The sequence below is a fragment of the Fukomys damarensis genome, unplaced genomic scaffold (assembly GCF_012274545.1).
Source record: "Fukomys damarensis isolate Sample0158 unplaced genomic scaffold, DMR_v1.0_HiC HiC_scaffold_36, whole genome shotgun sequence".
Lineage (NCBI taxonomy): Eukaryota > Metazoa > Chordata > Mammalia > Rodentia > Bathyergidae > Fukomys > Fukomys damarensis.
The window spans coordinates 16,584,786-16,598,889 of NW_022900948.1; the positions used below are offsets into that span (position 1 = coordinate 16,584,786).

At 51.7% G+C, this 14,104-nt stretch overlaps 1 protein-coding gene across 9 annotated transcripts in view; it reads right to left on the minus strand.

The window, feature by feature from the left end:
- Nucleotides 1-2,985: 2,985 nt before the first annotated feature.
- Tbc1d2 (TBC1 domain family member 2) overlaps nt 2,986-14,104 on the minus strand; it is a 50,382-nt gene continuing 39,263 nt past the window's right edge. For all 9 annotated transcript variants that reach the window (XM_010614390.3, XM_010614389.3, XM_010614392.3 and 6 more), the window contains 4 exons: nt 10,765-10,885; nt 5,925-6,110; nt 5,261-5,382; nt 2,986-4,768 (listed from right to left, as the gene is read on the minus strand). In XM_010614390.3, coding sequence (XP_010612692.1) covers nt 4,561-4,768; nt 5,261-5,382; nt 5,925-6,110; nt 10,765-10,885 — 637 coding nt within the window. In that variant the 3' untranslated portion in view covers nt 2,986-4,560. The remainder of the gene's footprint in view (nt 4,769-5,260; nt 5,383-5,924; nt 6,111-10,764; nt 10,886-14,104) is intronic.

The window sequence follows — 14,104 nt, forward strand, 5'->3', positions numbered from 1 at the left end:
GCGGGGATGTAGGGCCAGGCCCCGCCCCCCCGCGCCCTCCAGGGACCTCACTCCCTCCACCGGGTGCGCACTCCTGGCCCGGGGGCCGATGTCGGGGCCCGCATGCCGCACTGATTTGTGGCGGTGGCTTTTCGGAGACCGAGCAGACCCTGGGACCTTGAAGCCCACCCAGCTTCACGTCCCGCGGTACCCTCCGTGCGTGTAATGGGACAAGGGACTCGACTTCTCAGAGCCTTAGTTTTCTTGGTGAAATGGAGACGGCAACCGCGTCTTCCTCAAACGCTGAGGACTGGATCAAAGATCCCGGCAGGTGCCATGCGTGCGGAGATCCGCTGGGGCATCGCGCCTCGCATCTGGGAGATCAGGATGGGCCACTTGGGTTTCCCAGGTCCATGGAGGAAAGGAGTCGCGAAGGCTGCTGAGCGGCGGGAGGACTCTTTTCCTTCTCCTGGCACCCAGGAGGGGGCGCTACTGCCTGGTCTCCGAGCCTAGGCTTGGTAGTGTGGGGAATGGGAAACCTTGATTTAGCACCTCCACCTAACACCAACTGAGCCAGGCTTCGTTCTGAGCACCTTCTGTGTCTTACTTCCCTTCGCTGACGCACATGCTGGGAGGTTGATGTTATTACTCATCAATTTTACATATAAGGAAGTTAAGTACACAGCTAGTAGTAATTCAGCCCTAGGCAGAGCAGCTCCTAAGCTCAAGCTCATAGCCACCCCATCACCCTTGGTTTGTGCAGTGAGTGGAGTATCTGTGAGGGCCTAGAACAGTGCCTGGAACGTGGTGGGCACCCAATCTGTGGTTGGATCATTAAGAATACTGTGTATGGCCGGGCGTGGTGGCGCCTGTCTGTAATCCCAGCACTCAGAAGGCTGAGGCAGGAGGATCACTGTGAGTTTGGGACCAGCCTGGGCTACGACGCAGTGAGTTTCAGGTCAGTCTCAACAAACAAACAAATACTGTGTACTACTTACATATGTTACATTTGATCCTATGAAACCTTTTGTTGAGCTATTATTGTTACCTCCCTTTCATGGATAGGAACATAGATTCAGATTAGCTGAGTATTTGGGGGCTCTTGATCTTGGAGCTGCCAGGGCCAAATCCTTCAACTCAGGCTTTGAATTTAGTTCCCTGGGCCATTCCCCTGCCCAGAGCTGAAGGGGTCCCCTGCCTGTTCAAGCCCAGTGTCCAGCATGGCCCTCCCTTCCACCTTGAGCACTGAGCCAGCTGGACTACAGGAAGGTAGCCAGTGTACACCTGGGTTCCAGCATGCAAGAGTTGGACATTTGCAATTTCAAAACAAGAGTATGGACGCAGCTGGAGTGAGGTGGGGATTCCTTTCCCTCTTGGTGGAACACTGTTTTTACTTGAGTTACACCTGGGTCAGGTGGGAGGTGCCAGAACCTCTCTCAGGCCAAGGCATCTGGGGCTTGGCCTGAGCCTCTGCTACACCAGCCACACCATCATCTGCCCGTCTAAGTGAGGCCCAGGGCCCCAGATGCCCTGTGGCTCCCTCCTTGCATGCACAACCTCCCCAGCTTGTGCTGTGGCCAGTACTGTTTGGGGAAAGCTGGTGTGACAAGGGCCTCCGGGCACTGTGGGCATATGGACCCCTAAGGCACAGACACCACCCAGGACGCTCCCTGAGGTCACCGTGGAGAGGTGTATGTATGCATGGAGGTTGCTTTTCGGTCACTTCCCTCTCCCTAGTCTTGGTCCAAATGTGGAAGGGCACCTCTGCCCATGGGGAAACTATGGCCCCAGTGGGTCCTTGTCCCTGAGCTGTTCAGGGCCCAGTGAGACACAGCATGTCTGGCTCCAAACCGGCCACACTCTCCAGTGGCCTTCTCTCCTTGCCCAGACATGAGCCTCAGCATGGCCTCGACTGGTTTGGGGCCAGAACAGGCATGCGCGCGTGTGTGCATGTGCATATGTGTCTTCCTCACTCTCTGTACAGTGCAGCCTCGTGTCCATGGTCAGGGAACTAGAAAGGAACCAGCAGACAGCATGGGTGGGGGGGTCTGTTTGGGGGATGGAAGCCAGTGTGTGCTTCCCACTTTAGGGGTTGTGTGGAATCTTCCAGAGTCCTCCAGGACCTTTCTTTTTTTCTTTATTCTGACGTGGTACCCTTTCTGTATCTCCCCTATAGAATACACCTGCACCCAGTTCTGGGTCCAGTGGGGGCATGGTTGGGGCGCAAGGCCCATCCCCTAGATAGGAAGATGGGGCTACAGGGGATCAGATCCTCCAGCCTGAAAGGCAGCAGCCCCTGGGGAAGGGGAGACAGCTGTGGTGTGGGGCAGCAACCTGACACCACGGTGGGCCCCAGACACCCTGGGGGGGGGCACACTCCCTGGGAGCAGCAGGAGCTGAGGTGGGGGCCCCTGTCCCTGCCACATCCTTGCTGAAAGATGGCGTCCCACTCCCCTTGTTCATCTGATGAAGGCAGTAGAGCTCCAATTCCAGCCTGAGGCAACAAATTGGGTCTTTCTTCCTCCATTTTCCTTTGCGTACAGCTAGTCCCTTGAGTGTGCCCAAAAGAGGCCACAGGCTGGGCAGCCCTTTCCCCTGGGAAGAGGTGCCAGACCCTCTCCGCCTGGGAGGTGTCCAGGTTCTTGAGAAAGCGCAGTGAGCTTGGAGCCTCTCCCCTCAAACTTGGTTCTGCCAGGTATGGCTGTGACTCTCACAGGTTAATTTCTCTGTCTTGTCTCCTGTCAGTCACCTTAGCTTGAGCTGGTGAGAGGCAGGGGCTGTGGGATGGGTCGTTCTCATCGCCAGCTCCCCGCTTCAGGCCTGGAGGAGGCAGTTAGTCCCCGCTGTCCTGCCAGGATGTCAGAGTGCCCGCGAGCACGGGGCCCAACACCAATAAAAAAAATCAAATACAAAGCTACCCGGGATTCTAAGGTGTAGCCAGGCAGGAGCCAGAGGAGCGCGGAGGAAGAGGGGAGAAAGGAAAGAGAAGGAAGGGAGATAGTGGGAAAAGAGGGAAGGATGGAGGACAGGCAGGAAGGAGAGGAAAGAGGTGGGAGGGGCTGGGGAGGACGCCGAGAAGGGTGCCTTAATCCAGCAGTCCTGAGCTGCTTTGTGAGAGTGTCTCTCCGTACTGCCCAGGCTGACCTTGAACTTGAGCTTCTTCTGCCTCAGCCTGTCAAGTAACCAGGATTACACGTGTGCACCACTGCATCTGGCTCAAGGTTTTTGCTTTTGCTAGAGAGGGATGTGAATTTCAGGCTGGAGTCAGAGGGACGGCCTGGGCCTACCTAGGAAGCAGCTCACTGCTGTTGGATGCTTGTCACCCTGTTCTGGGATAGCATCAACTCCTTTCACTGTCCCGTGTGCCCCATGAGGCTGGCTGACCTCAGGGCTCGTCTCTAACTCACTGGGTGCAACCACTCTCCTTCCACCATGAAACTTCGTGGAAACTGGCCATGAAAAGGCCGGGGCAGGCGCAGAAGTTTAGCACAAAGTAGAGGTGGGTTCAGGGCATTCACAGGGAAGCCTTGGCTCCAGGTCTGCGTGGAGGTGTGGGAGGGAAAGGAACTCCAAGCATCCTCTCGGCTGTGCAGTACGGGGGCACCACCTCTCAAGTCCATGCCCACTGGGTGACAGGAGAGGCTGCCAAAGGGTCTGTGCCTGGTCCCTGGTGATGGGCGTTCCCCTACCCACTGCCAGGAGTCTCAGATCAAGGCCGGGAGGATGGAGGGCAGTGTTGAGGGGGGTTCCATGGGAGTCCCCACCCCATGCATCACGCCCAAGAGAGCCTGGCTCAGACTGCCCCTGATGTTTACTGAGAAGTGCAGCCCTGCCTGCGGTGGGGATGAGGGGCCGGTCGCAAAGCCCTGAGCTCAGCCCTGTCTTGGGCTGCAGCGCTAGCCGCTTCCAGTGCCCCCTCCCGGCTGCCTGATTTGCAGAAGGGAGCTGACCCTGCTTGCTCCGGCCAGTGCCGGGTCAGAAGTGGGGCACCTGACCTGGGGCTCCTTGTCTGACCACCACTTTATGTTCCTTGCAGTGGCAGGGAGGGGTTTTCTGTGGGAGCTCCCCAAGATGGGCTGTGAGCACAAGGAAGGAGATGCCCTGGTACACAGGCGCAGTCTGGACACAGACTTAGTCAGCCTGGAAGGGAGCTGTGACCCTGAACTCCTGGGACCCATCTCCAGGGAAGCCAGGAGGAGACTGGCCCTGCACATACCTAGAATGGGAGCCAGAGGCCCGAGCAGGAAGGCCCCTGTGGTGGCACACCCTGGCACCAGCTCCTCCCAGGAACTGCTGATAACTGAGGACCATTTAAGTCCCAAAGCTGGTGAGCGATTTCTAGCACTGACACTGCTTTATACGGATGTAAGTTAGAAAACACTCCAGTGCTCTGTGGGGAGGGAGGCAGGGTGGCATCCCTTACTCAGTGCCCTTTGAGAGGTAACCCAACCAAGGTCTCCACTGCAATGTCCTGCTGGGGAGACCGAGGCCCAGGGAGAGGAGACGCATCCAGGCCACATGGAGATGTGGTCCATGCCAACCTCCAAGGGTGAGGGACCCTTGGGGAGGGGAGCAGCCAGGTCAGGCATCACCCTCCCCTTCATCCTCACTGGCACCACCTTCAGGCCTTGTGTTGCCCCGGGATGCCTGCTTCTCCAGGTATTCGGCCTTTAGCAACTCCAGTTCCCGCAGCTCAGCCTCCAGCCGCTCCCGGTGGGCCGCCCGCAGCTGCTGCAGCTGTTTCATGGGAAAGGGGTTCATGTCGTTGAAGGCGATGTTCATCAGCTTCCTGGAAGAGGGCACAGAGCCCAGAACACAGAGTCTTGTCAGGCCTACCTTTCCTGACAACTGTCCACTGTGGGGCCGAGCTGAGCCTCGCCCCTGGGCCTCATGCTCAGGGAAGAAACAACTAAGACCATTTCCACCCAGGGAAGTGTGTGCCAAGGAAGGAGGAAGCTCACAAGGGCACCTAGCCCAGGGGGACGGGCTGGTCAGGGAAGGCTTCCTGGAGGTGACATGGGAGCCGGGTTTTGAAAAGTGACTTGTGCTAATCAGGCAACGATGGTGATGGTGGAGGAGGTGGTAAGGAGGCATTATAAGCAGAAGACCCTAGGAGGGTAAAAGTATCACAGGGTTTGTTCTAGGAACTCAGTCCAGCTTCCAGGCCAGGAGTATCAGGGCAGGGGATGATGGCAGGAAATTGAAAATGCCTGGAAAATCAGTCACTACTGGGGTCTCCTAGGTCCCAGCCAGCTGGGGCAGGGACAGGGGTGGGGCTCACCGACTGTCACAAATGGTCTTGGTGAAGAAGCGCAGGTACTGATAGATCTCCAGGCTGTCTTGCAGCTGCAGGATTGGTTCCTCATTGTACTTGAAAATGGCCAGGGCATAGCGGAAAACCACCTGCATGGGCATGGCAGGGGCTCAGGCAGGACACAGTGGGGAGGGGGCAGGCAGCAAGGCCTGGGGCCACTGAAGGCAGACATATTGGGGAGGGGAGCTGGGGGGAAGCTGAAGGCCCTAAAGGGGGCACAGCTTAAAAGCAAGGGGATTAGGCTGAGTCCCAGCTCTAACTCTGGGCTTCTCCCATGGGGAGGTGAGGTGAGGCAAGGTTCTGTTGGACCCAGTGGGGTTCAAACGTTCTTTCCATGGGGCTTTGATGATGGAACCTGACTAGACCTAAGCACCAGCCTCCCAAGGCAGGACTTAGTCCAAAGAGGAGGGAGAGAAGGAGGGGCTTGAGTGATGTGGGCAGTGGATGCCAGTCCAGGTCCTCCAACCCCAGGGCCTATCTTCAGAGGCCTCAGGTGTGCAGCCAATTTTCAGTTTACAAAGCGTGCCATCAGACATCCCCAATAGCTCTGCAGACGAACACTATCTTCCTGCTCTCCAGGGGTCGGACCAATACCCAGAGCGGTGAGGGACTGGTGAGGGCCGCAACCTACCTTTGCTCCCTCATACAGGAATGCATCCCAGACCCGCAGGAGAATGTCACTGATGAGACTGTCTGCAAAGACCACGAGGAACCAGTTGAAAGTGATTAGGGAGAGGTTCACATGGTGCTGCCCCAGGTGGGCCATCAGCCGGGGCAGCTTTTCCGAGAGGAGGTCCTGGAGTACCCTCTGGTCCACCTGAAAGGCAGCAACAAGGCCAGTCACCTGCAGCCCCAGGACGAGGCACCTCCCTCCCTGCTCAAATGCAGTCTGTCCATGTGTACCCTAGTGTGAGCCTGCCTTGCCCTGCTCCCTTACACAGGCTGGAGTCACCTGGGCTGGGTCTGCAGTGGAACTCTCTGTGGAGGGGCAAGTCCTCGTCTCCTTTGCCCACCTGACAAACCTCAAGGCAAGCTGCTCCTCCTGGCAGTTTGAAGAAACTGGCTTGGTGCATACAGCCCTAGGGAAATGGGAGCTTTGTCCCTAGGTTTCTGTCAGCTGGTATCCACATTGGGTCTGAAGCCTGACATGCTTCATAGATGTTTGGGGAAGCTCCTGGGACATACGTCCTGCCACACTACATGTCAAGAGATCATCTCAAAAATGGATGGTGTGGGGCAGTGGTTGCCAATGACCCTGCCTGGTGGCCACTGTCATGCTGCTATCCTTATTTCCCTGAACCAGTTCATCAAGGGCCTCCAGCCTTGGGCCATGGATTGATACCAGTCTGTGGTCTGTTAGAAGCCAGGCTGTGCAGCAGGAGGTGAGCAGCAGGTGTGAGCAAAGCTTCATCTGTATTTATAGCCACTCCCCATAGATCACATTACCACCTGCACTCCATCTCCCATTACATCTAATGCAATGGCATTAGATTCTCATAGGAGTACAACCCTACTGTGAGCTGTGCATGAGAGGAATCTAGGTTGTGTACTTATTACGAGGATCTAATGCCTGATAATCTGAGGTGAAGCTGAGGCAGTGATGCTAGCACCAGGGAGCAGCTGCAAATAAATATTAACATTATCAGAGAAATTTGACTGTGCACAGACCATAATAAATCATATTTTCACTCACAGCAAAACCCTATCAGTGACTAGCAAGTGAAGATTAAGCTGTATCTGGTTGCAGGTGTTACAGTGGCAAGTTAGTGGTGTTCTTCAATTGTATACCTGCATCTGGTATCAGGTTTTAAGTCAGAATCCAACACATATTTTAGTCTGCACATGACCTATCCATTATTTTATTTACCACATCTCTCTGTGCCTCTTTCCTACACTGCACATTTGCCTCAGTCACAGTTTTATAAGCCCACAAGCTGATCCTAATGAAAAAAACAAAAGTCACTGGAGAGCTTCTTTGAAAAGGGGGAAAGGCCCAATAATGAGACAGCAGAAGACTACCAACAAAAAGAAAGCTGCACTTAAAAGAAAATACCAAGAGTCCTATTTATAGTAAAGGTTCATTGTAACAGGTGATTCACATTTTCCGAGCCTACTTTGTATAAAATGTGGTCACTAGCTTCCAACAAAGCCATGAAACCTTTAAACCTGCTTTGCTACATGGAGACCAAGCACCCTGCATTAAAAGACCAGCCTTTGGAGTTTTTCAAAAGAAAAAATATGTGAACACAAAGAATAGAAGCAATTATTGATGGTTACCACATCATGAAATGTGTCTGCACTGAGGGCATCATTCTTAGCAGCTAACTGTATCACTAAAGCTAAGAAGCCCATCACTGTTGGTGAAGAAATGATCCTGCCTGCTGCTGAGGACATGTGCGTGAGCTTTTAGGAGAGGCTGTATTTCAAAAGGTGGCACATTTTCCTATTTTACAAGTAGGTAAATTAATGAAATAGTTGTGGATATTGAGGCACAACTGCTAAACAGGCTTAATTAGTCACAGTGGTATGAAATCTGGGTTGACAAGTCTATGCATGGGACAATACAGCAACAATGCTTGCTTTTGTGCAATACAATTTCCAGCAGGATGTGCATGATATGTTGTGATGCGCCCTTCAGTTGTCAACCAACACCACAGCTGTAGAACTATTTAAGTTTTTGAATGATTACATAGCAGGAAAACCAAATTGGTCATTTTGTGTTGTTATTTGGACAGATGGAGTAGCTGCCATGACTGGATGGTTTTCTGATTTCACTTCTCAGGTTAAAGAGGTTGCTACTGAATGTGAGTCTATGCACTGTGTTGTTCACAGAGAAATGCCAGCTAGCCCCAAAACATCACCTGAACTTAACAAAGTTTTGTAGGATGTAATTAAAGTTACCAGCCACATTAAAATACAACCCCTTAACTCAGTTTTTCCAGCCACAAAAGACCCTGGGGAAGAGGGGATCTGCAACCCATTCATGAATAAACTAGGTAAGTTGACTTTGTGCTAGAAGATCAACTTCTTGAGATTGCAAATGACAGTGGCTTTAAAAGTATGTTTGAAGGGCCAAGGATTTGGCTCAGTGGTTCCACCACCTGCCTCACAAGCACAAGGGCCTGAGTTCAATCTCTGGTACCAAAAACAAAACAAAACAAAACAAAACAAAACATGTTTGAGACAATTTCAAATCTCCATATGTTCTGAATTAAAGTAAAGGAAGAGTATCCTGAGATTGCCACAAAAGCACCAAAAAGCCTGCTTCTATTTCCAACATCCTATCTTTGTGAAGCAGGGTTCTCTGCAGTGATAGCAACCAAAAAAGATTATAGAGTAGACTGGACACAAGAAACACTGCAGATGTCACTGACTCCCATCGCCCCCAGATAGGACCATGCAGTTACAGGAAAACAAGCTCATGGTGAATTGTATGATTATTTCATTATATATTCCAATGTAATAATAATAATAATAGAAATAGAGTACACAATAAATGTAACACACTGCAATCATCCCCAAAGCATAGCCCCATCCCTAGTCCATGGAGTAATTGTCTTTAGGGAAACTAGTCTCTGGTGCCAAAAAATCTGGGGGCCATACAACACTGGCTCCAAGGTATGTTTTCTATGGTTCCTCCTCCCTCTGTGATGGCCCTATTTTAGTTTCTTTGCCTGGACTATGGCTGCTCTCAGCTCTCTTCTACCAAAGTCCTAGGCTTTGGTGTTGGCCACGGCAAGCAAGCAACCAGTGGCTCCGCTCCTTTCCTGAGCCAGAACCCTGGAACAGCAGTGGAGGCTACATGTCCAGCTCAGAACGCCAGGTAACACTCTGGGTCTGAGATGCCACTGAACTTCCTGCAGGATTCATAGATGAACTGATGTACACTAAGACGATCAAAGCCGGAGTGGATGGAGGATAGATGAGACAGCGCTGGCTTCCCTGGGTCAATATTTAAGAAAATTGGGTGATGGACACATGGAGGTGCATTATACTATTCTACCTTTTTCGAATGTGGAAAATTCTCTATAATTAAAAAAATTTCAACTTTGACACTGATGGCACAGCACACCTAAAATTCAGAGATGTTAAGGTATGGAAAGAAAATATAGCACATTTCTCAGCCCACTCTGCAACCAGAGACAGTCACAACATGCAAGTCTGACCACAGATGGCTCTAAGAAGAAGCTGCTGGGTAGGGAAGCCAGCTCCTGCCTTCTCTGCTTCTTTCCACCTACGCCATAGCCACAGGGCAGAGGATGGTGCAGTCTTCTTGTGAATACAAGGTGACAAGGGTGAGGTTGAGAGCCCCAGGCCAGGGATGGCAGATTCAGGAGCTGAAAGGAGCCCGACTGCTGATGGCATCAAGGAGCAGGTACCACATTTTCATTAGTGAGAAAATATTGCCCCATCACCAGGTGGGGTGGCGCTTGCCTGTTGTTCCAGCACTCGGAAGACTAATGCAGGAGGTTCATGGTGAGTTTGAGGTCGCCTGGGTTACATACTGAGTTCAAGACCAGTCTGAACTACATAGAAAGACCCTGTCTCAAAGACAAAACAAAAATGCCCACCGAAGCCATGATTAGGCTGGCCTCCCTCACATGAAGTCAAACGCAGTCCTCATGTGGGCGCCACCTACTCACAGATGGCTCCTGAGTCTTGTTCTCTCTCCTCAGCGTGGCCCACCAAGCCTTCCCTCTCCAGGACTCCACCCCCCAGGTGGGTATCCCAGGAAGAGGAGCTGGCGTTAGATGGTGGGCGGAGGAGAGGGAAAAGATGGCGGGCACACAGTAGCTGGCTAGACTTGGACATTCAGAAGGAGTAAATGGCCTCTCTCGGTAAAGCAGAAAGGGCTGACAGCAAGAATGGCAGACAAAGCTGAGAGCCAGAGGGCAGGTCTGAGATTGCTTTGCATTTATATAAACCCATGAAGCGACTCTACTCCTACTCTAAAGTGCACTGGCCTTGGGTTGAGAGATGGTACCAGGTGCCAAGGCCACACAGCTGGCCAGGAGAGGGCTCTGGCTCCTGCTCTGCCTGACGCCAAGGCCAGAGGCCAGTGGAAGAGGAGGAGGTGACAGAGGCAGCACATCTTAGTGGACAGCTGTCGAGGGCAGGAAGCATCATCTTGCCTCCTGCGTTCCCCATCTCCCATCCAGCAGACCTGTGTCTTGAAATTCTTTACTGGCTGATGGCAAGAGACACTAGATTTCCTCCTCCCCTCCCCAGGAAGCCAAGGACATGAGATTATCACCACATTAATATCAGTCTGTGCTGTGGGCACGGCCCCAGCAATTCTACAGGCTTCAGCTTTCCAGACCTCCCAGGGTCCAAGAGAAGGGTTACTGGCCACAGATAGAAGGAGAAACAGAGGCTTAAGAGACTCCCACTGTCCTGAGATTCACTGGCTCAAGGGAACAACTCAGGGTTCTTGGCTACATGGCCACAGGTACCCTCCCTGCCTGGCTTACCTGGGATGCTATAAGGGTCTTGCTGTAGTACTCTGCTGGCATGATGCTCTCCACGATGGCCACCAAGCACCAGAAGGCGCTTTCCTCCTCCTTCAGGACGAGCAGGGCGATGGCTGCCAGCCTGGCATGGGAGGAAGAAGACTGGAGTGACACAGAAGCTACAGCCCTGCCAGGTAGCTGGTGGCAGGGGTGGCTCTGTGGGTCCTCTAGTACGGTCCTTCCGTACCTAGCACCAGGCCAACCTCATGCCCTAACCAAGCTGGTGACAACCCTCTTCTGGAGAGGATGACCAGGTGGTTTCCAGGGCAATGGAAATCAGGTTGAATAGGTGTGCATCCCAGCCTTGCTGCTTCCTGGGTGACATGGCCTCCACAGAATCATCATGGGATGGTGTGAGGATGAACAGGTCACACACTCGATGCTCTGCCCAGTGCCTGCCATGTACTGAGCTGTTGATGAACATTAGCTGTTCTCACCTCTGTACTCATGTGCTCTGGGACTCAGTTCCAGGCTCTGCAGAGCAGCAGTGGCAAAATTCCCCAGCCTGGAGTGTGGGCCCTCTGACTGAGAAGACACCTCCACTGCCCTGCTTACTGCCTGACGTGCACACCCCAGTGCCTGACACACAACTCTTTTCTCCTTGACCTCCCCACCAAGTTATCATGAGGCTCGAGTGAGATTGTGAGTGACAAAGACAGAATTTACAGGGCAGAGCTGGGAAGAGGTCCTGGGAAGTAGTATTTTCTCCACTTCACCTAATTTCCCTCGGGGGTACATCTGGGGCCAATCCAAGAACACATTTCCCAAAATACCTCCTGTGGACCCCTGATTTCCGATTCTGACCCTGAGGCTCATGATGATGCTACTATCTTAGTCCCCGGGAAATCCTGCGGCCACCTGGGGTGGTTCTGTGAGCCATGGAGTTTTCACGCATTACACCCGAGGAGGAGGAGGTGCTGTGGGGGGAGCAGTGCTCCTCAGAGCTCCTGCAGGAGGATGACACCTCAGCACATGAGCTCTCTATAGACTCACAGGGCACTTAGAGAGACTATTTCATTGTCCTGATAGCCTCTCCTCATTCCTCTACTTTCTTCTGAGGATTCATGGCATTTAAAAACAGGACTGGATTTCAAAACTCAAATCCTTTCTTCTTCCTCAGTAGTCTGGGAAGGAATTTCAACTCCGGCTCAAATATTTGTATAAACCTTCCCGAGTCTAACTGAGCTGCGTGGAAGAAGAGGAGAGTCACAGATGTCCTGGCAGAAGTGGCCTTTAGAGGGCATTGAGTCGAAGGATAGTGAACGTGTAGTACATGGGTCACCACTCTTTGTCTGTGCTTAGGACGGAGTGTGCCAGATTCTCTACTTCTGCCCATGGAGGACCTAACTAGCTGATTACGGCACCCTTTCCTGTAAGACTAGGGGCTACCTCCAAAATTCCCTCAGGACAGGCCTCCAGCAGCTGCCTCCTACTGGTCTTTTTGGTAAGACACAGTCCCGATGGGAGCCCCAGAAAACCATAGTGACTGGTTCAAAATCACAGTCAGTCTATGGCAGAGTGGGCACAGAACCCAGGACTCTCAAAGTCCAGCTTGGTGCTCTGTCCACTCTACATCCAGGAGTCGTCTGCCAACGCAGACTTTCACACACCTCAGTTACTTGAGGCTAGTTCCCACCAGGGCTTACTAACCACTCAGGGCTACAGCTGGACTCCATCCATTATTCAGGGCCCCACTGGGCCTGCACAGGAGGGGGTGTGTCCATGGGAAGAGGAACAGACTATTTTTAAAGGATTCTGCTTATTTTCACAGGGAAATGGCTAGAACAAGTGTGCTCTAAATTAACATTAGATCATCACTGGGTTGTCTGGCAGTCTAACCAGCCTGGATTTGTTGCCTTAGAAGCAGGCTGTTGCCTTGAACACACACGCAGTTCTAGAGGCCTTCACTAGATGGCAACAGAGACAAGTTTAAAGGGCCTCCAAAAGAATGTATCCACATTTGAACAGGCTTTCTATTACATGTAGCTTTCTATTTAAAGAAATAGTATCAATATTTGCATGAATACCAATTATCTGTGCTTGCCTATCAAATTTAAGTAAAAACAGCAGAGAGAGATACAGAGAGACAGAGAGAGAGAGAGAGAGAGAGAGAGAGAGAGAGAGAGAGAGATTTAAAATGCTCTTGGTTGTCTCCACCTCTCTTGGTTTCTGCCCCAGTGCTGTCTCTTTCCACACAGAGGAAGCTTCTCTCCTGCTGAGGCTGATCTCAAGGCCCCTCCTGCTGCAAGGATTTCTCTTGCCCTTCAGCATGGATTGCACTCCAAAGACCCACAGCCTGTATGTGGCTACTCTCATCCCTGAGAGGTCACAGCGGATCCGGAGAAAAGGCTCTGGAGTATTCTCAGCAGTCCTGACGCGGTGCCTAGTTGGCGTGAGGGTGGGCTGGAAGGAGGACTGGGTGCCCAGCTGCCATGGTGTGGTGCTGGGCTGGTCCCCCGGGCTCTCAGAGCTTGTCTCTCTTGTTCAGTGGGGCCCCAGGACTCACTTTACACGTGCTACATGAGATTAAAGCATAGCAGGTATATAAAGTAACCTCCATTCACGTTACTCCTACCTGACCTTTGCACAAAATGTAAAAATTATTATTCATACTAATCTCAGCTTTCAGCTCCTTCAACAGCTTTCTTAAAGAGGCTTTGCAAATTTTATCCTTCCTGGATTTTAACACATTCAGAAAGAGGGCACAGGCCGCTTTGCTCAGCTGTTAATGAATGAATGGTCTACAGACACTACCTGAAGCCAATATTCAAAGCATGAAATCCTGTTTTTCCAAGGGGCTTAGATTGAGAAACATTATTGCTGGAGTTTAACCATGAACTTTCTCAGTAACTATACTCATACATGTTCAATTTCATCCACATTTAGGCTAGAAATAAGAATAATGAAAATATCTACTTGTGGGAACCATTCAAATTTGAGTAAGGACATTCTGAATATTGACTCTATGTTAAATAAACGTCACACACCACCTATTGTGAAAAAGGAACCAAACTGCTTATGTAAATTCTGATCAAGTATATATGTGTTTTAATAAATTGAATCAAAACCTGTTTGGGGTATACTCAAACTCTATGGAGTTAACGGGGATGTCCAGGAAAGAAAATACTCTATGCAATTTCTGTGGCAGTAACTGGGGTGTCCAGAATACCCTCCCAGTTTTAGAGGGGGCAGCGCTGTGATCCAGGTGGACCCAAACTCAACCTCATTTTCTCCCTCCCCTGCTGACTGGAATCTTTGGAATTTCCGACCTGGACAGAGGGGTTAAACGTGTGAGAAATAG